This window comes from Haliotis rufescens, unplaced genomic scaffold (genome assembly GCF_023055435.1).
Source record: "Haliotis rufescens isolate VD_foot unplaced genomic scaffold, xgHalRufe1.0.p SCAF_3, whole genome shotgun sequence".
NCBI lineage: Eukaryota > Metazoa > Mollusca > Gastropoda > Lepetellida > Haliotidae > Haliotis > Haliotis rufescens.
Window position 1 is genome coordinate 935,025 of NW_025964001.1, and position 27,270 is coordinate 962,294.

A 27,270-nucleotide genomic window follows, 5' to 3' on the forward strand; every position below is an offset into this window, starting at 1 on the left:
AAGAAACCTTAAATTTTAGATTGTTTTGCAATGCAGCTTGCTAAGACATAGTTTAAGTCAGAGCACTTTATGATCCAATGGTTATGTTGAGGGTATTTACAGTTTATACAGATGTAGGGTAGTCACAGGAAGCCAGGATGTAAACACAGTGCCTACAACATGCAGCTTCGTGGTTGTGTGGATACAAGTCAACCTGTATCAATATTCAGGGTGAGATATTCACTCATGGGTATAAGGGTAACGCTATTTTTCAGGGCATTATCATTTGCAGAAGCCCGAGGTTTTTCATTAACTGCCCGACGAAGGAGGGCAGTTGAAAAGACCGAGGGCATCTGCAAATGATAATGCCCTGAAAAAGAGCGTTACCGTTATCATAGCTAAAATGGATGGAATTTGTTATCAAATAATAAGAAACAACAATATCGGTTTTGAAACATTTACTGCAATCAACACGAATGTCACTGACCACATTTTACAAATATGGAAACGTCATAGAACAAACCAGATGACGTCACTATAATACGTGACGTCATTTTCTCTACCCTATGACGTCACCTAACAACGGGCGTGATAATGGCCCGTCGTCAAGTAATATGAGGGCATTATCAAGTTACAGTGGCCCGCTCATTTCTGATAACGTGCGGGCGGTTTAATGATAATTCTATCCATTTTAGCTATAATAAAGGTTATGCAAGAAGAAAGATTGATGATCATCTCCTTGCCACCCTGCCAGCAATGTTTGCTGTAGAAGCTGACAAATACTCTTTGGACGTCATACGTCAGACCAAACTGAACAACTCTAGACGTAGGTTAGGAAGATTACTGATCACAGACAATCCATACTTCTAGGTTGTGAGTAGATTATTCTGGAGAGACAGAATATGTATAGATTTCTGTATTGTGTTAAAGATGTTGCCTTGTGATACTGTGTATAAACGGTACAGGAGTTGTTATGAAGCTTGTGTCTGTATGGACTGTGAACATCTCCAACCACAGACCTGATTACATTAGTCTGTAGGGTAGCCTCGTGGTTAAAGCATTCGCTTGTCATGCCGAAGACCCGGGATCCATTTCTCCACATTGGTACAATGTGTGATATTGCTGGAATATTGCTAAAAGCGGCATAAAACTTTACTCACTCACTCACTCACTTACATTATTCTTTTGAATACAGGTGGTAATTCATGTATTGGAGGTGGAGCGTTAGTAGAGGATTATGAGACCTGTATCTTTGATAATAAGCTGCTGTCTCATGATAATATTGGCTTGTACAATACATTCATTCTTGGAGCTGTGTCATGATAATACTGGCTTGTGCAATACATTGACTCTTGGAGCTGTGTCATGATAATACTGGCTTATACAATACATTGACTCTTGGAGCTGTGTCATGATAATACTGGCTTATACAATACATTGACTCTTGGAGCTGTGTCATGATAATACTGGCTTGTACAATACATTGACTCTTGGAGCTGTGTCATGATAATACTGGCTTATACAATACATTGACTCTTGGAGCTGTGTCATGATAATACTGGCTTGTACAATACATTGACTCTTGGAGCTGTGTCATGATAATACTGGCTTGTACAATACATTGACTCTTGGAGCTGTGTCATGATGATACTGGCTTGTACAATACATTGACTCTTGGAGCTGTGTCATGATAATACTGGCTTGTACAATACATTGACTCTTGGAGCTGTGTCATGATAAAACTGGCTTGTACAATACATTCATTCTTGGAGCTGTGTCATGATAATACTGGCTTGTACAATACATTGACTCTTGGTTCTGTGTCATGATAATACTGGCTTGTACAATACATTGACTCTTGGAGCTGTGTCATACATAGGAGATAATCACAAATGATGTAGTGAGAGGCTCTTGCGCAAACAGTTTACTTTCAGTGAAGGAATACTTCTTTTATCTATGGACTAATATCTCTGTTTGCCCTGTTTCAGAGAGCAATAACCAGGCTGACCGCCCTAGAAGTCTGTCTCTAGAACAAAAAGAGGCCCTGTCAAGGATGGAGAAGTCTCAGGGTGAGGCCGAGTATGGCACCAGGTACATGGAGATCCCATACAGGGCCCTTGAGTCGGACCGGGAGAAGGAGACCCCGCCTAGAAGCATGTCCTCCTCTATATCCAAGGACAGCTTGTTCTCCGAGACCAGCAAGATGAACACACCAGACACACCGGGGGACCGCACGTCCTCCAAGGAGGGGACGCCAGACCGTGGCAGCAGTCGACAGACGGACACGGCGGCGATGGCCTTCACTGTAGATTTTGGAGATGATGACAAGAAGACAAAGATGCCAAAGTCTCTCAGTGAATGTGTGCCGTCCAAAATGAGGAAAAGTTTTCGAGAAAGAAAAGATAAAGTTCAACAAAGGTCACAAAATAAAGAGGCCACACCAAGCAAGTCCGAGGTGAGGGCAGATCGCTTTATCTGTTTGAGTCTTGTAGTCTGTATATTATATGGCCAATATGATTGCCAGTGTCTGTTTTGTGTGATATTGGTTGAGACCTCTATAAGCAGGGACATGTAGAGCTCGATAACCGGGATATATCATGTGGCTGATATGATTGCCAGAGTGTGTGTATTGTTTGATATTGGCCGAGACTTCTATAAGCAGGAGACATGTAGAGCTCGATAACTGGGATATATCATGTGGCTGATGTGATTGCCAATTTGTGTATTGTTTGATATTGGCCAAGACTTCTATAAGCAGGAGACATGTAGAACTTGATAACCAGGATATTTCATGTGGCCGATATATAATATATATTATATGTAAAAAGTGTGTGATATTCCGGCTCGTGGTATAAGACCTTACGTGGGACGCATAAAACCCCATGTACCCCAGTGATCCTGCTTCAACAAATTTATCTTACCGATATGTTTTAATATGACATTTTAAAATAATTCAAACAAATTCAAAATTGATAGCTGTTTGAGCTGAGGTTAGCTTGTGCTATGTCACGTGACTTCCATTGTGGCTTTTTGCTTTGAAGCGGGGTATAAGGGATTTAAACTACCTCTTATAAATCCACGTGCAGTCTGACTTGCTCATGGCAGGGTATAAGAGATTTATTTCCCGCTGAGAAATTTATTACCCTCCAAGGCAGGATACACAGTATTTTATCAAGATCACATGTACCAATCAGATCTCATCATTCTGACATGGCAGTAGGATAAGGGGTGTTATTCTACTACAAGCAGGCAACACATGTACCGTGACGTTGTGATGAAAAGTTGTCAAGATGTTTGTTACTGTTGCATCTGAAGGATGACACTTGACATTTCAGGAGGAGCGAGAGATGTCGCCCGCGCAGACGAAGAAGCAGGATGACACGGCAAGCTCCTCCTCAGACACCAAACCTGTAAAGAAACATTCATCAACAAAGAAGACAGAATTCCATGGCAGTAAAAAGTTGGGGGGAGAAAAATCTCCATCAAGAGTCACAGAAAATGGGGAGTCCAGCAGCAAGAGTGACACCCCTGTGAAAGGTAGTGCTACATGAGCTGAGTTCATTGATTCTCCACAAGGATAAATCACGTTTCCAATATTCAAGAGACTGTTGGCCTCGGGATGGAGCAACTGAATCACAGATATCGTATTTCCTCAACTAAACACCCGGGCATACATGTATTTCAGACACTTTTTATTTAAACGTAAAGATGATAATGAGTAGAATTCTGTGCATAAAAGCTACCTGCCTCTTAATTTAGGCCTGGCATTTCATGGAAACCCTGGGCGTTTAATTGAGGACATACGGTAGTCCTCTACTCTACAGTAATTACTGTCACTGTTTATATGAATGGTAGATGTTTGACATTACAAACTGATCTGTGATTGTATGAGGATGCTTAACGGAATTTGCATATTTTGTTGCATTTATGGAATATAATTGAGTGAAAACTTTAGTGAATTGTACAAACCCTTTATGTTCTGTTTTTGTCATTTGTTATGATGTACTTCCTGCTAATACCTATGATATCTCCAGTTACCGCTTCCTTCCCAAACCATATAACATACCGTGTGGAAGAAACCGAAATGTATTAACATTATGGCGGCCATCTTGAAAGATGGTAGTAAAATGTCCTAACCAAGGATATATATTCTCAGACTGGACATATGAATGTAAATGAATATATTTTCCTTATATTTTCCTTTGCTAACTCCACTGCATCTTATTGCAGGTTCCAGGGCAGTGAGGAGTAAGAAATCCCCAAGTTCTGTGCGATCCAGTACCAAATCTCCTAAATCAAAACCATCCGAAGTGTCAACGTTGGATCCTTCACAGTACAGGGACCCTGCATCCTTCCTTATAGACAAGATGTTTGAGGGCAACGGCAAAGGCAGTCACAAGCCTGTAGCGGAGGTCGAAAGTAGTGCAGCACCGCTGACCGAACATGACTTGTACAAGGAGTCGGCCGGGTATGATGTACACGCAGTGCAGAATGGGGACGCTAATAGTGACCTGGTATCTGCCAGTAATCTCAAAAGCCGAAAATCAAAAGACATGGGAAGCCCTCGCATGCTTTTGACCAATGACAGATTGATTCCTGATAAAAAGGATGATGATAAAGCGAGTGAGGCAGGGACCTATACTATTGAGGTGGAGGAAGAATGTGGTGATGAGGACGAAGCGCGTAGGAATATTGACCGTGTTTTTGGGGTGGACCCTAATGTTTCGTTTGAGCGACCTGTGATAGATGTGGGGGACAGTGACGAGGAGGCAGAAGAACGGGAGGTAACTGAGAGCTTAGAGCTGGCACAAAAACGAGCATTCCGAGATCGTGGAAGCAGCATGGAGGTGGAGGCAGGAAGTGCAGACACCATGGACGACCTCGAAATTCCTGATGATATTGATCTCGAGGTGAGCCAATTCACACATATTTAAAAAAAAATTGAGGCATGTTTGTATGGCAGCGTATAAGTGTCACAGTCTAAAACAAAGTATCATCTCCATAGTTCCGGGTCAGATATATATTACCTGTGGCTAATTAATAATCACTGATTTGTTTGAAATTCTACCTTGACATATCCTTATTGAGGTATTATCTTAACATTAATTAAAGTAAATCTTCATTTCAATGTGTCGAAATTACTGAAGAATGACACGTGCCTAACTCTCTTACAACTGTAATAAAGAGAGGAGAGTGCAAAATGTTCTTCAAACTACAAACAAACAACGAATGGTCATTTTTTAAAATTTAGTAGAAATTATACATCAAACATAACATCGTTGAAGTTGGAGAAATCACTTGGATATGCTGATTCTCATGATTTCTCCATAATGGAAATTAGGTTCAAGAGGTAAAACATGAATATGAAGGCGTGAGAATCACTCAAACTGTAAAAACTATAGCCAATCAATACTTGTCATTATCCTATGAAGCACTGAAGGCACAATTCTGTAGTTAGTGTTTTATTTTAGCGCTCATAGTTTGACAATTTGAAATGATCTCAGTATGTTGTCAAAATACGGAAAATGCCAAATACTCCTATATACTCTCCAACATTTAATTAAATTAACAGTAATTTAGTAATCACCCTTATTTGAAATATATATTTTTGTATTAACTAGTCAATATCACTCTCTAAGTATCTATGCATATGATTATGATATCACATACCGTATATCGCTGTGTATAAGGCGACCCCACGTATAAGACGACCCCCCTGTACACGCCTTAAAAATCAACCCAAAATCCTATACTCCGTGTATAAGGCGACCTGAATTGAAACACATCACAAGTATGATTGATATAGAAGATTTAACGTGCGCTTTCCGACTGTAGCGTATTTCGCACACGGACATCACAAGTGCACACACAAAATAAAAATATGTTTATCTTGCGTTGTTGTTTTTTTCTACAATGATACGTCGCGTGTGTAACTCCAGCACACGTCGCCATTTTGTGTTTACACGGTACGACACCAAATTGGTGCCCGTAAAATAAAATTCATTTATGAAGTAATAACATATAAAAGACAATGGTGAGTAATTTAATCGCCAATTAACTATGTTGTATCTAACTAGGCTTATGTTTGCTTCACATTCAGCGTGTTTATTCCACAATCACTTGTACACACCGTCTCCAACACTTGTTAATACAACTGTAAAAACAGCGGGAATTGATTTCAGCTTCACCGGTTATCACATGTTAGGTCACATGTGCAATATGCAAATGCTTACCGGTACTTCCGGCTCTCTACTCACGGATGTTGATTGTTTTACCGTGTCAGGTGGTTTGACAATCTGCATCGAGGCGAGGGTCATTTCAACTTTATTTGCAGAAATTATTAAACTTTATTCAAGGAAAAGAGATACAAAACATGTTTATGTATTGAAATAGTTATTGGAACAGTTATTTAGGACGAAATGCGAAGTTTTATTGTCAAATGCTGGGCTGGCTATCGGACGCCGGTTGACATCGCCAGTGGAAAAAAATGTGAGATCTTCGACTCCGTGTATAAGACGACCCCCCTTCTTAGCCCCCTCATTTTAGGTACGAAAAACGATGTATTATCTATGTAGATGAAAGTTATATCTACATAGATGATAAAAAAAACCATATGTAGATGTATTATCTACGTAGATGAAAGTTATATCTACATAGATGATAAAAAAAACCATATGTAGATGTATTATCTACGTAGATGAAAGTTATATCTACATAGATGATAAAAAAAACCATATGTAGATGTATTATCTACGTAGATGAAAGTTATATCTACATAGATGATTAAAAAAAACATATGTAGATGTATTATCTACGTAGATGAAAGTTATATCTACATAGATGATAAAAAAAAGCATATGTAGATGTATTATCTATGTAGATGAAAGTTATATCTACATAGATGATAAAAAAAAACATATGTAGATGTATTATCTATGTAGATGAAAGTTATATCTACATAGATGATAAAAAAAAACATATGTAGATGTATTATCTACGTAGATGAAAGTTATATCTACATAGATGATAAAAAAAACCATATGTAGATGTATTATCTACGTAGATGAAAGTTATATCTACATAGATGATAAAAAACAACATATGTAGATGTATTATCTACGTAGATGAAAGTTATATCTACATAGATGATAAAAAAAAACATATGTAGATGTATTATCTACGTAGATGAAAGTTATATCTACATAGATGATAAAAAAAACATATGTAGATGTATTATCTACGTAGATGAAAGTTATATCTACATAGATGATAAAAAAAACCATATGTAGATGTATTATCTATGTAGATGAAAGTTATATCTACATAGATGATAAAAAAAACCATATGTAGATGTATTATCTACATAGATGAAAGTTATATCTACATAGATGATAAAAAAAACCATATGTAGATGTATTATCTACATAGATGAAAGCTATATCAACATAGATGTTAAAAAATAAATATGTAGATGTAATATCTACGTAGATGAAAGTTATATCTACATAGATGATAAAAAACAACATATGTAGATGTATTATCTACGTAGATGAAAGTTATATCTACATAGATGATAAAAAAAACATATGTAGATGTGTTATCTACGTAGATGATAAAAAAGATTTAGACTGTCACTAATACACTTCCTTATGGTGTATGTCATGTTTAATTGATATCATATGCTCTGGAATGCTCCATGATTTGGCCTGTGCTATAGCAGCATGTGGAATGTAGGAACATCCAAGTTTGACAACCGAGTGATCGCTAACCCATCAGCACCTCTGAGTCTTTGATAGCAGACTGTGAGATGAGCTACAACAATGAGACAGGTCCTCTCCTTGCACTAGTATTGACCATTTTGAATCAGCACCTATTGACATGTCAGAGTGTGAATGTAAAATAGGGATTTTAGGAAGTTTATCAATACCCCAGATTTGCAAAGTTGATCTTTAACAATTTTGCAGTTTATATCTCCTAGTTATATAATGTTGCAAATGTTGGTGAAAGGACAGGAGTTAGTGCTTTGGGTTTGAAGACCAAAGCTTTTAAAACCGCATCTTGGAAGAAATTTCCAAGAACTTAATTGCTGGCATATTGATTGTGCCTGGGGAATGACAAATATCCAGATTGTGAAAATACAGTGAAATGTAGTGAATGTTTTTCTTAAATGGTAATTGAAGTTTTGATTTTTTTTTAAGACTTTCTTTGAAAACCAGGTGAGTGACCAAAGACAATATATCATGTATCTCTGCTGTGTGATATATTACATAACACTGAGTCTACTCGCTGTCTGTATGGGAATATATCTTCATATCCTCATCGCTTCTGTGTCCTGTTTGTGTCACATACATTTTACAATTTACTTTCAGTAGAAATGTCATTTGGATGAAGTTTGTTTTCTTTTAGTTGTGATAGTTTCTGTCACTTTTACAATAGTTTTTCCTTTTTCTTTCTTCTGACTCCTCAGATTATACAATTTGTTGTTTTAGACTTTTATAAGTGATTATGATGGTGTCACACAATCATTGTTGCCAAGAATACACTGGCTTTTTGGACTTTTAACGAGTAAAACTAACAAAGCTGTAGGTCATTAATCAAAATTATACAGAAATGATGTATCATCCATGATGTGGTTGACCTGTATGTCAGAGAAATAACTCGAATCTGTTGATTCTACTCCTGCTCTCAAAGACGAAAAATATGTAATCTTTTTGCATGCCAGTGAATGGTCTATGAGATTAGCCTGGTCACTTTGGAACCACCCAATTTTCAATTTTGTCTTGCTCTTGGCTACCGGAATGTATCCTACCCAGGAATCTCGGCAGGGTGTATGGGATATGATACAATAAAATACCTGAATGGTCTCAATCAAACAATGAAGAAAACAACGCCTTTCCAACACTGACAACATGAGCTATTTAAGTGGTGGAAGGGAGACTACTCTTTCAGCTCTATCAGTTTAATGGACTACAATATCCTATTGCCGGTCTGTTGTATATCAGGTCAATAATCTTTTTGTGTGTATGCAATATATAAAGTTACTGTTTCTGATACATGAGTTCAGTGACCCATCACATGATGATTGAGTAGTTCTGCCAATGCTCAACCATTTCCCTATTGGCAGACCTCTGTCATATCGCTGTCACTGCACTCCGGTGTTTTCACTGTAGCTAATGGCAATGAAAGGCCAGAAGCACTCGCTCTAGTAATGATCAGCCAGGTGCTTGACGTGGGTATTGTATCAACCGGGACTGACACAAGCCGGTCGCACACTACGCTTTTATATCCTGTGCCATCTTTCATCTGGGACCTGTGTTATATCTATAATTCACCTGGAATATAGCCACTGTCTAACTTTGTTTGCTGTGTGCCTTGCCCTGTCGACCTGATGGCTGTAAGTTAAAATGTTAGCTCAGTTGTGTTTTTTCGTTTGACTCCCGTTACGTTACACATGTCAGTTATGTTTTGAAACTGTTTGTTCTTTACCCTGTGTGTCCCAGTGTGGTGTTAGTGTTGTATATGATGAGCAGTGACTACCTGTTGCTATGGAAACTAAACCAAGGGTATCTGTCGCCTAGATGTGATTTATATGTACTCAAATGTATGTGCCATTTTCTTTCAGCATATTTTAATTATGGGGCATTTCTTTTTCATAATTTCATAACTTCTTTATGTTTGGATATCATTCATGTCACGACATGGTTGAAATTTTGCCGATGTGACGTTAAATTTTCACTCACTCACTCACTCACTCACTCACTCACTCACTCACTCACCCTCACTCACTCACTCACTCACTCACTCACTCACTCACTCACTCACTCACTCACTCAATATGATTGGCAACATGTGTAGAATTAATAAGGGAATGTTGATATGAAGTTATTGATTAATTCTACACGTCACTCATCCAGTCTGTGCCGAAAACCTGAACATGACACTTTACATCATTTTCAGTAGATTTTAGTGTTATTGTATGGATTATTATTAACTAGGCTTTACTCGACCAACACATTTTTACTGGACTCAGAATTCCGACTTGTGGATAAAGTCACTGACTGTTCATCTTTTAGACATTGAAATTAAAATATTGAAGATACGGGTAAATAATTGTAAAAGTAATAATCTCTCATTCAAGCCAAGTTGGTTGTGTAATATTCTATGTTGTATGTCCGAAGTATTTTTGGTCCTGTTTTCATGCGTGCCATCAAGGAGTTTCTGAGGGCAAACCTTTTCATTATTCATCATCTGTGTCCCAAACCCGGGAAGTAATTACTGTTAATAAGATTATCTGTTTCAAACATGCGTCTTGATATTGAAACAAAATCAACACTTTCATTTACCTGGAAACATCAGTCTACAGCCAAAACTTTGACTTCCTAGGACCAAAGACTTTAGCTTCCTAGGACCAAGGATTTTGACTTCCTAGGACCAAAGACTTTGACTTCCTAGGACCAAGGACTTTGACTTCCTAGGACCAAGGACTTTAGCTTCCTAGGACCAAGGACTTTGACTTTCTAGGACCAAGGGCTTTGACTTCCTAGCACCAAGGACTTTGACTTCCTAGGACCAAGGACTTTGACTCCCTAGGACCAAGGATTTTAGCTTCCTAGGACCAAGGATTTTGACTTCCTAGGACCAAAGACTTTGACTTCCTAGCACCAAGGACTTTGACTTCCTAGGACCAAGGACTTTGACTCCCTAGGACCAAGGATTTTGACTTCCTAGCACCAAGGACTCACCAAGGACTTTGACTCACTAGGAAAAGGTACTATGACTCCCTAGGACCTAGGACTATGACTCCCTGGGACCAGGGACTATGACTCCCTAGGACCTCTGACTATGACTCCCTAGGACCAGGGACTATGACACCCTAGGACCTCTGACTATATCTCCCTCGGACCAAGAACTATGACTCCCTAGGACCTATGACTATGACTCCCTAGGACCAAGAGCTATGACTTCCTAGGACCTAGGACTATGATTTCCTGTCATATCAGATGAGAATAGAACTGTTAGAACCAGATTACCTCAACAGGTACACAGTTATGTAATCTAATCCTAGACATTCTTTAGTGACAGTCTAGACAGGATTGATTCTCCCACAGTGGAGTCAGACTGATGTTTCCTGGTTTTACTGAATTCCCCCGAATCTTTGACATGAAATACTGTCCGTCTCGGGCAAATTCCCATCAGTATCGCTCACTGTCAGACTTGTTGATCAGAACAGGTTCTACGTCTGGAGACAAATATGTTAGGATTATAGAGTGATCTCCAAACATGTTTACGTTTGTCCTGAAAACTCCCAAGTAAATTACCTGTGAACATTTTTCTGATTAGTTGATCTTGTTTTTGCTGAATTCTGCTCTCTGCATGGGAAAGAATCTGAGGTTCTGTGAAGGCATGTCATAGCGAGCCAGTCAGCTCTCTACGTACCTCAACTGTCATTGTGGAAGTACTGAAATAATTTATGAGTGACTTAACATGTCTCTAACACAGTTTATGATGGGAAGTCTTTTATAGAAAGCATTAATTTCCAGATTGTGTAGCAATATGTATATGATATTTTCCACCTATGTTATAACCCATGTTTGTCTCCTACGTAGGGTGCCACCCTGAAAGACATAGTGTTGCCACTCAGAACTCTGTTAAATTGCAGCAAGTGTGCTTAACATGAACAAGCTCAGGCCATGACCCCTCCAGCACGCATCTCTGCATACGGAACATCTCACCAGGCTTGTTAATATTTCTCATTGACACTTAACATTACATGTGACAATGTTCTGTCCAAGACATTGCAGACTTTTCCTGAGAACATTGACCTCTACTAGCTCAAAAAGAAATTTCTGATCAATCCCCAGTGGACATTTCATAAACATTAGAGAGAACACATCCAATACAAAACTGACATTGGTGTTTGGAAAACTGAATATCAGGTCTGAGGTGTCTCAGTGCCATGTTCTGCCAAGCGATCTTAGCACCACGACTGTTGTAACCCTTTTTTACGTATGGGAGTTAAGATCGCTTTTTGAAACAGGGCAGTTATTATGCAAGTGGTCACATTGCCCCCTGGTGTCTTGGGAGGGGGGAGGTCTGCAGGTGGGTTGGTCACGTCTCAGGTTGTTGGCGGTTGCATGTGGAATGTTGCAGGTAGGTGTGTGTGCTGTTTCTGTCTAAACACGGACGATGTTTTTGTGTGGTGATATAGGATGAGGTTCTGCACAGCCATGGCTCGACAGTACTGCATAATTACAGAGGGTTGTTTCCGACAACAGACAGTGGGTGTTGTTGCAGGATGTGATGTGCATAATTTGGTGGTTTAGATATGTCTGGAAATTGTACAAAAGCTTGAAGAAAACATTCCGTATGAGTTCTGCTCTTACCTTGATTTAAGCCTGTACGGGATTGGATGGAGGAAGGCAACAGAGTTAGTGAGTGAGTGAGTTGGGTTTACCTTTACTTTTAAGAGTATATGTGTCACAGCTTGTCTGCTTAATGTGGGATGAATGCCTGATAGGTTCAAGTGTTAAATGTCTTCCACTTTGGACAAACCCAAGAATGGGTATGATGCTCACAGACCTAGAGTCATGATCAGGGTGATTGTAAGATTTGAACCCACAATCATAGGATTCTGGCAAGCCTAAGGGATGCAACTCTGCACAGCGAATTTCAAAGCCTTAAATGACTTGACTAGCTGCAAGGTTCCAGTCTTGTGTTGGATTTGAGATTCCACCCCCTGCTCTCAAATCCATCTGGGAGATCATTCTCATCTGAAACTAAAATGTTGTGTACTCTATGCATGACAGCAACTTAAACCATATCTCACATTTAATAGCTGTTTTAATTCATTTCTTTATAGATACTCTTTCATGAAGCAAACACTAAACTCTAATTCTCTGTTTTGAAAATAGAATGAATGTAGGTGCATGCTGCATTTGTCAGAATGTGAACATACTGGTATTTCTGAAATGTTAAGAGTTCAACAAAACAACAAAAAGATTTCTATTTCTCTAATTATGGTGTAATGTTGAAATAACCTCTGCTTTCGCCAACTGGTGTAGCTTATAAACTAAGAATCCCACAATTAACATGAGAGTATGTCGTAATACAAATATATATCCTCCTCGTATACTCCACTACGTCTGTTTACTCAATTAGATATATCATCCTGTCCATCATCTCATAGTTATTTCTGGTAGATTGAGTTATTTCCATCCCAATTTCACAATAAATTTCTTCCTTCCTTACATAGACAGCGGTGTCATTCATCTACGCTTCCTGTTAAAGAGTATTAATACCTGACCTGCGTAGGGACTGGCAATTAGTCAGATGAAATTAGATCGTTCAGAATTGTACTTTTTGTAGGTGTCACTACTATCAATCAACAACTATCATATATGTCAGTTGTAGTCATTCCTCACTGTTCAGACAGTGACTATAGTATATGTCAGTTGTAGTCATTCCTCGCTGTTCAGAGAGTGACTATAGTATATGTCAGTCGTAGTCATTCCTCACTGTTCAGAGAGTGACTATAGTATATGTCAGTCGTAGTCATTCCTCACTGTTCAGACAGTGACTATAGTATATGTCAGTCGTAGTCACTCCACACTGTTCAGACAGTGACTATAGTATATGTCAGTCGTAGTTTCGACTCGCTGTTCAGACAGTGACTATAGTATATGTCAGTCGTAGTTTCGACTCGCTGTTCAGACAGTGATTTTGTGTGGAGTGTTATCCACCGTGTGTGGAGTGTTACCCACTTTGTGTGGAGTGTTATCCACTTTGTGTGGAGTGTTATCCACCGTGTGTGGAGTGTTACCCACTTTGTGTGGAGTGTTATCCACTTTGTGTGGAGTGTTACCCACTTTGTGTGGAGTGTTATCCACTTTGTGTGGAGCGTTACCCACTTTGTGTGGAGTGTTATCCACTTTGTGTGGAGCGTGATCCACTTTGTGTGGAGTGTTACCCACTTTGTGTGGAGTGTTACCCACTTTGTGTGGAGTGTTACCCACTTTGTGTGGAGCGTTACCCACTTTGTGTGGAGTGTTATCCACAGTGTGTGGAGCGTTACCCACTTTGTGTGGAGTGTTATCCACTTTGTGTGGAGTGTTATCCACCGTGTGTGGAGTGTTACCCACTTTGTGTGGAGTGTTACCCACTTTGTGTGGAGCGTGATCCACTTTGTGTGGAGTGTTACCCACTTTGTGTGGAGTGTTATCCACTTTGTGTGGAGCGTGATCCACTTTGTGTGGAGTGTTACCCACTTTGTGTGGAGTGTTATCCACTTTGTGTGGAGCGTTACCCACTTTGTGTGGAGTGTTACCCACTTTGTGTGGAGCGTGATCCACTTTGTGTGGAGTGTTACCCACTTTGTGTGGAGTGTTATCCACTTTGTGTGGAGCGTGATCCACTTTGTGTGGAGTGTTACCCACTTTGTGTGGAGTGTTATCCACTTTGTGTGGAGCGTTACCCACTTTGTGTGGAGTGTTACCCACTTTGTGTGGAGTGTTATCCACCGTGTGTGGAGTGTTACCCACTTTGTGTGGAGTGTTATCCACTTTGTGTGGAGTGTTACCCACTTTGTGTGGAGTGTCACCCAAAGAACAACAAAATTGGTAGGATACATGCTGGCGCCTATCAGAGATCTAGCGCTTATTAGATAAATATGGTATGCTGAGACACACAATTATGACATGTGACAGTACTATTTGCCTAGAGGCTGTTGTGTATGTTTAGGGCCATGTTGTTTTGACTCTCGGATGAGCGAGTAGTTAATAGCCAGCTAGGTGTGTTGAATATTACAGCAGATCTACATGTGGTGAGATCTTGCTTCAGGCAGCTGACAGTTGGAGATGATTTGTGTGTGTGTGTGGTGGGGGGGGATTGTTGTTGTTGATGGTGCTATCACTGATTCTCTATAACTGCTTCTTTAGGCTCAGATGTCCACCACTGGTTGGGAGGAGGGCAGGAGTAAATGAGTTTTTTATAACATTTTACTTATTTCTTGTCTGCAGAATAAAACCCCTCTGCTTTTCAGTTTTTTTTTGTTTTTGTTTTCTCATATTTCAATTGTTGGGAGTTGTCTGATTCGTAGGCCAAGTCTTTGTTACAGGTTTAATAGATGACAGTGTTCTAGTGACAGCGTCTCACACACTAGGGCATCTCAATGGCATGTTGACTAGTTCTTGTAGCATATGAAGACAACTAACAAGCTACTTTTACATACTTTCATTGAAGGCAGTATGGTTTGGAAAGAAATGTGAACAATGCTAATATTAGAAGCTGTAGTATCAGTGAAACCTATAGGTCAACTGGAGTGAGGAGGTCGACTGGTGTTGGAATCATTCGCTCATCATCCTGAAGACCTGGGTTCCATGTGTCAAGCCCATTTGTGGTGTCCCCTGCTGCAATATTGCTGGAATATTGCTCAAATAGAGTAAAACCATACTCACTCACTCACTCTCACTCACTCTCACTCACTCACTCACTCACTCACTCACTCACTCACTCACTCACTCACTCACTCACTCACTCTCACTCACTCACTCACTCACTCACTCACTCACTCACTCACTCACTCAAGTCTGCCTTAATCCTTTGCTATTTGTGGTGTTAGTACAGCAATCTTTAAGACTATGACTCTAATCTCTTCAACTTTGAAGTTTTATGTTGGTAGCAGTATACAAGTTTTGTTATGTTGTGTAATATCAATACTTATCTATTTTTTTAATTCAAAGATGGATGTCATGTTGAAATAGTTTTACAACTTCAGTTTATGTGGTTGTGATGTTTCAACCTTCAAATTGACATTTTCAAGTTATGATCATTAACTTGATATTTTGTTGGCAAAGTTAGCAACAAAATGAAATATGACTTGTTTGTGTGATGTGTGTATTCTATGGATGTTTGCCCCTTCATATGGAAGAACTGATTACTTGTAACGAGTCTGTTGTAGTGTGGTGTAAATGTCATGATATTTGAAATCAGTTGTGTGGCTGCTAGTACCAGGAAGAAGACAAAGATTTGTTGTATGGGAAACTGACTCTTTTGACATTTGGGACAAGTAACACGCATAGATTGACACTGCACCAAGATGGCGGCTGCCAGACAACTACTGTCATCACTGGGAAAGATTCTTTACATTTGCATACACAGTAAACTATGGTTATAACGAACTCAAAGGGACTACTAATCTTGGTTTGATATAACTGTTGTTCGCTATAAGCATATATAGAGCATATATAGAGCAAATGGTCGGGAATAAAAAGCAGTTTGCTATATCCATCAATTCGTTATAAGCGTGTTCATTATAAACGTAGTTTGCTGTATTTTTCAAAAGAAGTTAAGGATCCCCGATTCTTTCATGGGACTAAAGTTAATCTGTCATGCCACATTAACTGTAGTAAAATGCAATGATCAGATGGTCTTTAACTTCTTTCAAGTTGTATATTAACTTGTGTAACGCCTACTAAAATCATCCACACCTCAGGATATTACAAAAACCTCACAAATTTCTCATTTTAGGTTTGTCAAATCTCATCTGAAAATTTATATAATTTGTCTTTCCAATGCTTTGAATGCATTCAAAAAATTCAATATTCTTTTATTGTACATGTTTGTGACTATAGAATAAGGTTATTGATATTTTGAATTTATTTCTTTGGTTTGCGAGGTGATTTATTGGAATGTTGAGTGTGATGTCAGCCAGTATAGGTGGTGGAGTGCTGTGTCTACAGTCATACAGTGTTGTGAACACACCTGCCAGGGGCACCTGTCACATACCTGCATTGATCAGCACTGGAACCACTCTACTTCTGTACAACAAACAGCTGAACGCTATCCAGCAGAACAGGAAAACCTATATTAACTGTAATTTGGTCTAATATGTGGGTGGTTGAAGTGGCTGATTTCTTCCAGTAAATGGTGTCCATCCAGCTAGAAGCGTGACACAGAGATGGGTGTATTATATAGGTAATTGAAGAGGTCGTGGACCCTGCATCTCTGTACCCGAACAAGACCAGCATCCCACCCTCACATAGCTGACATTCCACTGGAAATGGATTTTGTGATATGTGAATATATTCATCATACCTGTAGGTGCTGCTTATGTGTGTTTCATGATGTCATCTGTGAATCTGTCAGTACCAGCTTGGATTGGTAGTGGTTGGATTTTAACAAGGATTTGTGAAATCCGGACATACTAAGAGGATGATTGATTTCTAAGTTGGAAATTCTAAGTAAGGAAATAACTGATAATGAGCTATTAATGTGATGTAAAGAATAAGGGTGTCATTCATTATATCCAATATGCTACTCCACGTGTGATAGGGATGGTCTCATGTTTCCATGATATACAAAACGGATTCTCATAATATATCAAGTGTATATTTGAATGGAATGAGATATCAGATTATTCCTATCAAAAGTTGAGTACTATAGAATGCTGAAGCTGTGTTTGAGATAAATCTGAAACATTTTCAAGCCAAAAAGGTGACAACATATAGGGACAGCAGCATAAAGCCTGAAATTCTAGTAGCCCTTGGGATAATTTTAACTAGTCTGACTCAGGTTTGTGGGCTAGTGCCTGTTCCCGTCCCAGGTGAAGTTTGGTGGAGGACACTGACACCACTCTCACCCAGGTATAAAATAGTCCAGGTGTCTGTGAGGCGAGACCATTATTGTTTTGTGTAAGGGAGAACCATGTTTCATCTTTGAGATCCAACAATCTGCGGTAGACCTATGAATAAACATGGTGTCAGTTGACCTCTGACCAGCATTGTTGAACAACTCACGACAGACAGGTACGCTAATAAACTCTTTGAAGGCAAGATTGAGCTGGCAACAGCTTCTGGATTAACACAGCTTCTTTGTGGTTGGATCTTGATGGGCTGAAACTGAAGGGCTATATCTATCTGTATTGACCGGAGCTGACGTGTGGATAAAGGTAGGGATGTACATGTGGGATACATGTTATTTATTGACTGGGGATGTGGCAACATTGTATAACTGGTTTCACAAAGAAACTGAGATCTGTGATCAGCGGGGCTAGAGGGGTTACAAGGTGGATTGGAAGGGTACTGAGGGATGAAAAACATTTTGAGACCTATAGCGAGGACTTTCTCAACAGTTGTGTGAATTTTGTCATATTTACATATTATATTCTCACATATTCTACAACATGGCTATGGAAATCAGGAGTAGGACAGAGCAGCAAGAAATCAACTTTCGTCTTCTGTGAAATACAGGTGGGCCACATGCTTCTTTCTGCCTGTGATACTATGACAGATTAAATTATATAAATTGACATCAAGTTCAATACACATGGGAGGAGATATACACTTGACATGTCAGATAGCTGTAGATATGTGAGCGGTGTGAGCTGTAGCTGTACAAGCATCAGGTTGAGATGGTTATTAATATCCTGCCAAGGCAAAACTACCACTCATGTCAACATCTGTCAAACTGGAAATCCAATTTGTGAAGTGACCTGAAAAAACAGCCTCAAGGATGTGTTTAATTTTAGAATTCATAGATTAAACTGTAATCCGGGAAGAAAGTCGCAGATTTAAGGAAAGGGGGATTAGAACAATTCCAGGTTGATCTGTCTGCAAATACACAGTTAGCCGAGTTCGCCGACAGCACACAACAATGGCCTCTTATTGTTCTCACCTATAATGTAGGCTTGGGTAATGCAATCACAGGATAGACTTATCTCCGGGGCCGGGCAGTCAGCGGTCAGTCCAGGTATTGCATAGGTAGGTAAAGCCCATCTCAATGTTTTCACTAGGGGTAATCCCTCCCCGTAAGTCTTGTATTGTCTGTGAGTATGTGTAGAGGTTTTGAATTAGAGGCTTGAGTGCCTGGGTGGTGTCACCAATTGGTGGTACTCACTCTGATGGATGGTCGGAAATTATTAAAGTGTTTGTTGAAGAGGTTACAATATGGTTTGGGGAGTAAAAGCCATGGTGGACTGAATGTTAGAATCTTGACCCGTCAGTATGTGCTCAATGTGCAGCTGTGTTTTTTTCTGCACATTCTGATGTTGTTTAGGAATTGAAAAGTATTATTAATTAAAGTGGATTGAAAATATTTAAGTTTCATTAAAGTATTGTATGCCATAGGTATCATCAATGTTTGTAAAGCACAGGGTGCGGTATGGGCAGTAGCATTGTTACCCATACCACAGAAAGGTTGCATCATGGCTGCCAGTATTGTCACGCGCCTTGAAGTAGCATTGAAGACAGTCCCTGTGTCAAGATAACATGCAGGTAGTTGTTATCCTAGCAATAACCTTTAAGAAGTGCTAGTTATTATTCTGTAATGTAGTTCAAGAGATCATGTATGCAAGGTGAAGGAGGAGGTGTATTCCATGTTTCCAAGCATCCCACCTCAGGAGGAATGTCACCCAGTTCACTCCATGTGTATGTGTCTCACCATCCCGATCAGCAGCAGGAGCGTCTTCATCTCTCTCTCAACGCAACCACCCACCTCCACCCCCACATACCGCCACTTCGTGTCACTCAATCCACCATCCCGATCAGCAGCAGGAGCGTCTTCATCTCTCTCTCAACGCAACCACCCACCTCCACCCCCACATACCGCCACTTCGTGTCACTCAATCCACCATCCCGATCAGCAGCAGGAGCGTCTTCATCTCTCTATCAACGCAACCACCCACCTCCACCCCCACATACCGCCACTTCGTGTCACTCAATCCACCATCCCGATCAGCAGCAGGAGCGTCTTCATCTCTCTCTCAACGCAACCACCCACATCCACCCCCACATACCGCCACTTCGTGTCACTCAATCCACCATCCCGATCAGCAGCAGGAGCGTCTTCATCTCTCTCTCAACGCAACCACCCACATCCACCCCCACATACCGCCACTTCGTGTCACTCAATCCACCATCCCGATCAGCAGCAGGAGCGTCTTCATCTCTCTCTCAACGCAACCACCCACATCCACCCCCACATACCGCCACTTCGTGTCACTCAATCCACCATCCCGATCAGCAGCAGGAGCGTCTTCATCTCTCTCTCAACGCAACCACCCACATCCACCCCCACATACCGCCACTTCGTGTCACTCAATCCACCATCCCGATCAGCAGCAGGAGCGTCTTCATCTCTCTCTCAACGCAACCACCCACATCCACCCCCACATACCGCCACTTCGTGTCACTCAATCCACCATCCCGATCAGCAGCAGGAGCGTCTTCATCTCTCTCTCAACGCAACCACCCACCTCCACCCCCACATACCGCCACTTCGTGTCACTCAATCCACCATCCCGATCAGCAGGGTACTATCTCTATCTCTCAGGTGGATCTTACCACCATCAGGAGAAGGTGGAGCATCTTCATGATTGAACTCCCCTGGTCCACTCCATGTCAGTTCTTGTAACCTGGTGTGTCAACAAGCTCACTCTCACGGCTGCTGTCCACTCAGACCGGCCCCTCTCGGACAATGGTCACTGTAATTACCTGGAGGTGGCCAGATAGTGTTTGTGATGAAGATTACCGGACTGACTCCAGTAATGAGTTTCCTTGTCTGCACATAGGCCGGGCGGAGCAGCCCTCTTCAGTTTCCTCTTGTGATCGTGGTACATTTTGTGACTGCCTACAGTAGAATTAGAGGGAGTGCAAGGTTGCAGTCATATCATGCTGGGTGAAGGTGGCCTGTGCTGCGTTGCAGCTCATTGAGCCGTGCTGTCATCCTTGTTGCATTCAAGTGTAATTCACTGTAACCATAAGATGCCCAGTCCGGCATGCATAACGCTGTATGCATGTGTAACACTGCACGTATAATCAAGTCTAGCCTTGCTCCACGGCTGTACTGAATGATATGTCCATCGATGTATAGTAATTCTATCCTTTAATAGGCAAATCTAGATAAGTGGATTGTACACTCTAAGGATGCAGTTTTTTTTTATAGGGACAACTTGTTCTTATTGTTTATATTATCTAGAAATTATCATTTTTACTACTGATAATAATTTACTAATAATTATTGCCTTGGAGACTTGTGCAAGTCTTAATCAAGTCTTGGCGAGGCTTTTAAAAGTTTGAAAAACATATTGACGTGAAACTTATTGTAGATAACAACTTCTTTATTGTTTGTAACACTGTGAGTTTATTTATAAATGCTGATATATTTACACAGGGTAGGGTTAATGCACAGCCTGTATATATATTACACTGCATGTATACGAATCTAATTAAGGAGCTGAGGTGTCTATTTGATTCTTGAAGCATTACTGACAGGTATAATTATCTAAATCCTAATCCATGTGAGATAATCCCAAGAGCTTCTGTTCAGTGAGGCAACTAACGAGCTCCAGCTGACTGGTGTGGCTTGATCCCACACACCAACACAGACACAGGGCAGTTGTTGCTAGTGGGCTTGTGAAACACTCAGGGAAGTTGCTGCAGTTAACTCATAGTGGAGCATTCCCACTGGTGACTAGCACTCTCCCACCCTCTAGACGACTCAGGAGAGTTTCGGTTACCTCATAGTCGAGGATCCAGAGGCGAATTTCCATTGAAAAGAAGCATTCACCCTCAGCTCTCTAGTACGAGAGGAAGTATTTTACCTCCAGCGGTGGAGAGCATCAAAGAGACACCGCGAGGTTGAGAGTTTGGATTTCCTGGTAGATAACACACACTGATGGATAGGATCGGCTGACTTCGCAGACCTTGACAACAAATTACACCATCAAATATTCCTGTCAGAGTGAAAAAACATTTGTGGTATGCAGGGAGAGTAGTATGGTCTTGTCTTAGCTTGAGGTAGTTGTAAACATTTAGAGACTTCGACATTCATCAGGAGTTGGCTTTAACAAGGAGTAACAAGCACATTGCGTAGCAAGGCTTTTACAGGAAATGGAACACGCTATCAATCCCCCATCAGGGAATATATTCCTGCAGGTAAGAATAATAACCTGTTTTGTTTATGGTTTGGTCAGGTCATGGGTGAACAAGTTGTCATATTATTTGTCTTTAATTTTGAATTTGGGACTTATCAGAGCATATTTGTAAACAGATTAATATCACCGAGTGAGTTGTGACCTTTATCTAACTACAGCTGAAGAGAGGCAGTGATTTCTTGGTGACACTCTGACGATAGATATCTGAGCATGTCAATAGATATTGCTATTGTATATCAGTTTCAGGTATGTCAATATGGTCAGATGTCAACTGTGACAGGTGAATGACCTGGTCATTAAATAGTCTATAAGTAATATATCTATAAGGATAAGTACATCCTGAGTATGGACAGGTATGTGTGCATTCATTTATAGTCATCAGCCAAAATATTATCTCAAAGTACGTGTTTGTTTGACTATTTTCTTTGAGAGTTTCTATGTATTTACTGTTAGACATCAGGTACTAATCTTTAGACATTAGACTTTGTAACATTAAACATCTTAACTTTACTTTGACAATAGTCATTAGACAGTTTACCAGTTTCTACCAAGCAGACATTTTCTCATAAAACACTGAACATTTTACTATTTTAACATTGAACATTTTACCATTAAACGTTGAACATTTTACCATAAGACATTGAACATTTCATCATTAAACACACATTAGACAGATTACCAGTAGACATTTTACAGATAAACATGAAATATTGTGCCATTAGACATTGTATCATTAAACACTGAACATTTTACTATTTGAACATTGAACATTTTACCATCAGACATTGAACATTTTAGTATAAGAAATTGAAATGATATTTTTACACTTTGGAAATTTTACCATCACACACTGAACTTGAAGCGTAGAGTTTACTGATCTCAATGCAAGCCAAGATGGTACAGTGTTACCATTGGGGTATGAGATCCCCACCCCCTGCCCTCTCAGTGTCGGGGGACTGTAGGACCGATACCTATCCTTGTACCCCCAAGTCACCTGTTGTCTGTCAGGTACCTGACCCCTGCGGAATGTACAGGTAAATTTCAGGTGTCAGTCTCCTTGGCAGGGATTAGGTAAGTGAGTGTGGGAGTTGAATACAGAGTGAGTCTTTTCAGTAGCTGCCATTGACATGTTACACCCTGCTTGCGTGACTTTATATCTGCGTCTTCAGTCGCACGATACATTGAAAGGAAAGTTAACGGTCAAGGTAGGGTTAGAGATTGTTGGTGAGATACTGACTTCTGTGTCTCTGTAGAGTGATGTAGACAGGAGGTATATAATGTTTGAACTTTTCGTGGGATAATGTCACTGGTTGCATGAACTATCACCTTTGTACTTCTGTTAATCGTTTTGCCGGGTTGTTGTGTGTGGCAGATATCGTGACAGATTTCTGTCAGGGCATATATTCTTCATTTTGTTTTCCGTTTTGTGTGTGAAGTTTAGGAGAAGCTCTTATTTCATCATGTCCCCCCTGGTGACATGTGCTCTGTTTCATGAATACTGAGGTCATTCAGTATCTGTTAAAAAATCATTCATTGGCTGTATTGGACAGGAATGTAAAAGCTGATGTGAGAGAGTGTCGTTTTGGCCACTTTTAGCAATATTACAGCAATCTGGGCTTCTCACAGTGTACCCATGTGGAGAATCAAACCCGAGTCTTTGACGTGATGAGCGGGTACTTTAACCACTAGGCTACGTCACCACCTAAAAACTTGGACATAATCTGATGGGGTGAGATGTACATCTGTCAGGAACATAGACAGCAGCAGTTACCTGTAATTTACCTGTAACATCACACATTAACACCTGATGATAAGCCTTATGTCTAATAGACAAAGAAACAAATTGAAATATCTTTTTTCAGTACATGTTCGACTCTCTTAGTTGTAAGAAAATCAAATTCAAACTTATTTCATATTATCAGTGGTATTGACAAAATGAGTAGAGTTGTTTGTGTCACCATGTAAGAGCTGTATGGATTTCTGGATTCCTCTGTGAAGCAAGAACGTAGGATCTCTGTGTCAGGAAGTGACCTGAATTCACTGAAGTGTCGTGTTAATGTAATTTATTACTTTTGGCGGCCTCTCTCAACATCGTCTGCACAAACATACCACTCGGTATGGTGATTAAGTAGGGTTCTACTCTCCAGTGTTCCAGACACATCACAGTGGGGGATGCCAGAAATGGGCCTTATAAATTGTAATGTTAGGGGAATTGTTCCGAGAGGCCAGGTTGCCCCATATCATCCCAGTCTGTGTCACATGATTGAAGTCACAGTGACGTGTCAGTGTTGACAGACCTCATTAGATTGGGTTTGTATCATCTCAAAATGAACTAAGAACTGAGTCATTAGTTTGAGAAGGGCCCTAACGTTTGTTTGTTAAGGAGACATCACTGTTAAAGGTTTTGTGTGTTGAGGGTGTTGCGAGTATCACGGGGGTGTTTAATGTTGACCAAATACAGGTAATCCTCTCACAGCGGTGAGCCCTCCACCTTGTTGCAGAGGCAGACAGAACAGCACATCATCTCAGATGCTAGGTCAGGGTACTCTGTGATTGGATAACGGTCGGGTTCATCGTAAAACATCCTCATCATCATAATACACCCCTTCATCGTAATACACCCTCCTTTAGAATAAACTCACCGACATTAGAAACGTGAATACCACATATGTCGGTTAATATATGAAGAATTCCTCATATTCAAGAGATATTAGATTGGTTTGATGCACAAACCAACATACTGGTATGTTGTGTGAACCGAAGCTCATGAACGCATCACATGTAACGTCAAAGATCAATGACTCGAGATGCACCATTTGTCTCGTGCAGGATTAGCGTGTAAAGTTTAAAATCATGTGCAGCATAGCGTGATAATAATAAAGACACTCTGGTGTAACACTGGACTCATTGTTAGTTTTGTCATTATTTGGTACACACTGCAAACATATCTCCTGAACGTACATACTTCTCTATATGTTTCTATGGTTCATGTTTCTTTTGGCGGTGAGTATATAACCCAACAACCACAGCACAGTAGCACAGTGGAAAGTGTGTTCTCTCAGCCTGCACACAAGGTCTTGGTTTGATCCCAGACTTATTCACAATATTTTGAGCCCTTAGTGTTTCCCTGTCATAACGATGTAATATTTCTTACTCAGCATAAAATACAGTTCCTTAGCGCCCTGATTTGTTGTTGAGCTGTCCATGCCATAATAAACTGTCTTCCACCCAGCACTGTTGATGACTTGCCATTGCCCACACATGTCAGCCATCATTAGAGACAACCGACTGTTTCAACTCGATTTTGTATCCCCATACTTTGAAATACCCTTAAATAGTTGATGAAACATAAAAGTACTCGACTTTGAAATACCTCCCTGAAGCAAGGATGTTTCATGTTGATAAAAGCCTAGTGTAGAGATTTCATGTTTATGGATCGGGTCTGACAGAACTTTATGCTGATTCATCAATACTGAAGCAGTAACCCAGACCAGTGGATTGTGCTGCCCTTTGATCAGTGAGAGCTGCTGGCTGGTGGAGAAGAACTTTCAGAAATGCCCTTTGAAGATGCCTTAATGTATTTTGTGTTGGACAATTTGTGGTTCTTTTTATCCTGAATGGGAGTTTTACTGTTATTTGCAAGTGTATATACCATTCAACATTTCATAGGGATAGTCCCATTATTCAATAATAAACCAAGGGGGCACAGGTGGCCCAGTCGTCTAAGGCGCCATGATTTGCTGTGTAGAGTTGCATCCCTTGGGCACGCTATGGTTGTGGGTTCGAATCCCAATATGTCCCGATAATGTTTCTAGGTTTGTGAGCACCATACCCATGCTTGTGGGTTTCACTGAAGTGGTAAATGTCTGCATCACTTAGGGCTTTCCTCCCACATTAAGCGGACACGGCGCAATATTACTGTAATACTGTTAAAAGCGGCGTTAAACCCAACTCACTCACTCAATAAGAAACCAAACTGATTACTTGTGTTAGTGTGTAAATCGTTGCTAATATTTATTAAAATATCTTAATCTGACAAGTTTGACAACTTCTGTATTATACATACACAGTGTTTCAGGGCATCTCTTGCTGTTTCAGGCGATGAAGGAGCAAGAAGTAGCCCTGAAACGTGTATCTAGGATATAGATGTTGCTATCCAAATTAGTCACTGTCGTGATGACATCCAACCTCAAATATACAGATTCTATTTCTGAATACTGTTGTCACAGATAAATAGTGAACCAAATAGAGATTGAAGTGTGTCAAGGAGATTGTACTTTTTGGAGTGTGTTCAGAAGAGCGGTCTATGTTGTCAACCTCAAAACTATTATTGGAAAAGATGTGAGTGCGGTACAGTTTGATAAGCCTTTGTTGTGGGTGGGAGACAGTGTCATTAAGATTGTAGTCCCAAGTGACGATATATTGTGGGTGAAGGGGTTTGAATGACAGAGACGATAGTGAGTGAGTGAGTGAGTATGGTTTTACGCCGCTTTTAGCAATATTCCAGCAATATCACGGCCGGGGACACCAGAAATGGGCTTCACACATTGTACCCATGTCGGGAATCGAACTTGGGTCTTTGGCGTGACGAGCGAACGCTTTAACCACTTGACTACCCTACCGCCCCGACAGAGACGATAACAGAGAGATATGGTTACGGTTATTCAACACTTATGTTTTCAAATATCTGGTGGTTTTTATTGCATCTGTTTTTGTATGTACTGGGAGTATCCAGCTTGGGATTATAGCTCAAGTTATGGGATATGGGTTGTATTGGGAGTGCTCATCCATGCACCTGCAGTGTGTTTCTTGAGAACATCATTACTATATCTTACACTATTCAGTCAGTGAGCATATTATACATGTTGTGAAGAAACACATTAAACCAGTATGAAATTTGAAATGTCTCTTCTAAATGTCTTGGGAATCTCATATTGTACACAGAACTGTTGAAGCGGACAGGTAATAAATATTATAGTTGTGGTCTAATGGGTGTTGTCCTCATGATGTGAGAGGCCGATGTGGATGGCCCCATTAAGGTAGGATTCCTGACATTCTCCGTGTATTTAGAGAGCTGATTAATCTCTGAAAGGAGCAGTAATGTCCATACATCGTGTGCCATCTTGGGATCTAATTACACAATGTCAACACTGATGTAACTCAGCCTAACCCCCTCTCTAAGCCGACAGGTGAGATGTGGTACCTGTACATTACACAGGTGTGCAGCAGTAGGATGTGCTGGGCACTGCTGGATGGTTAACCTCTTACACTTGACATGATATTAGGAAGGTGTGACAGTCGTGAATTTTACTAAAGGTTAGTGTCAGACTGTCTCACAGAAGTTCCAAGTTTGAATCCACTAA

At 40.3% G+C, this 27,270-nt stretch overlaps 1 protein-coding gene across 10 annotated transcripts in view; it reads left to right on the plus strand.

Moving 5' to 3' along the window:
• The window catches only part of LOC124140720 (centrosomal protein of 170 kDa-like), a 182,767-nt gene that overhangs the window by 136,340 nt on the left and 19,157 nt on the right, over positions 1-27,270 (plus strand). For 9 of the 10 annotated variants that reach the window (XM_046508427.2, XM_046508423.2, XM_046508428.2 and 6 more), the window contains 4 exons: positions 1,968-2,434; positions 3,315-3,516; positions 4,210-4,889; positions 8,178-8,195. In XM_046508427.2, the coding sequence (XP_046364383.2) occupies positions 1,968-2,434; positions 3,315-3,516; positions 4,210-4,889; positions 8,178-8,195 (1,367 nt within the window). The remainder of the gene's footprint in view (positions 1-1,967; positions 2,435-3,314; positions 3,517-4,209; positions 4,890-8,177; positions 8,196-27,270) is intronic. The other variant, XM_046508424.2, reaches the window with a different exon arrangement.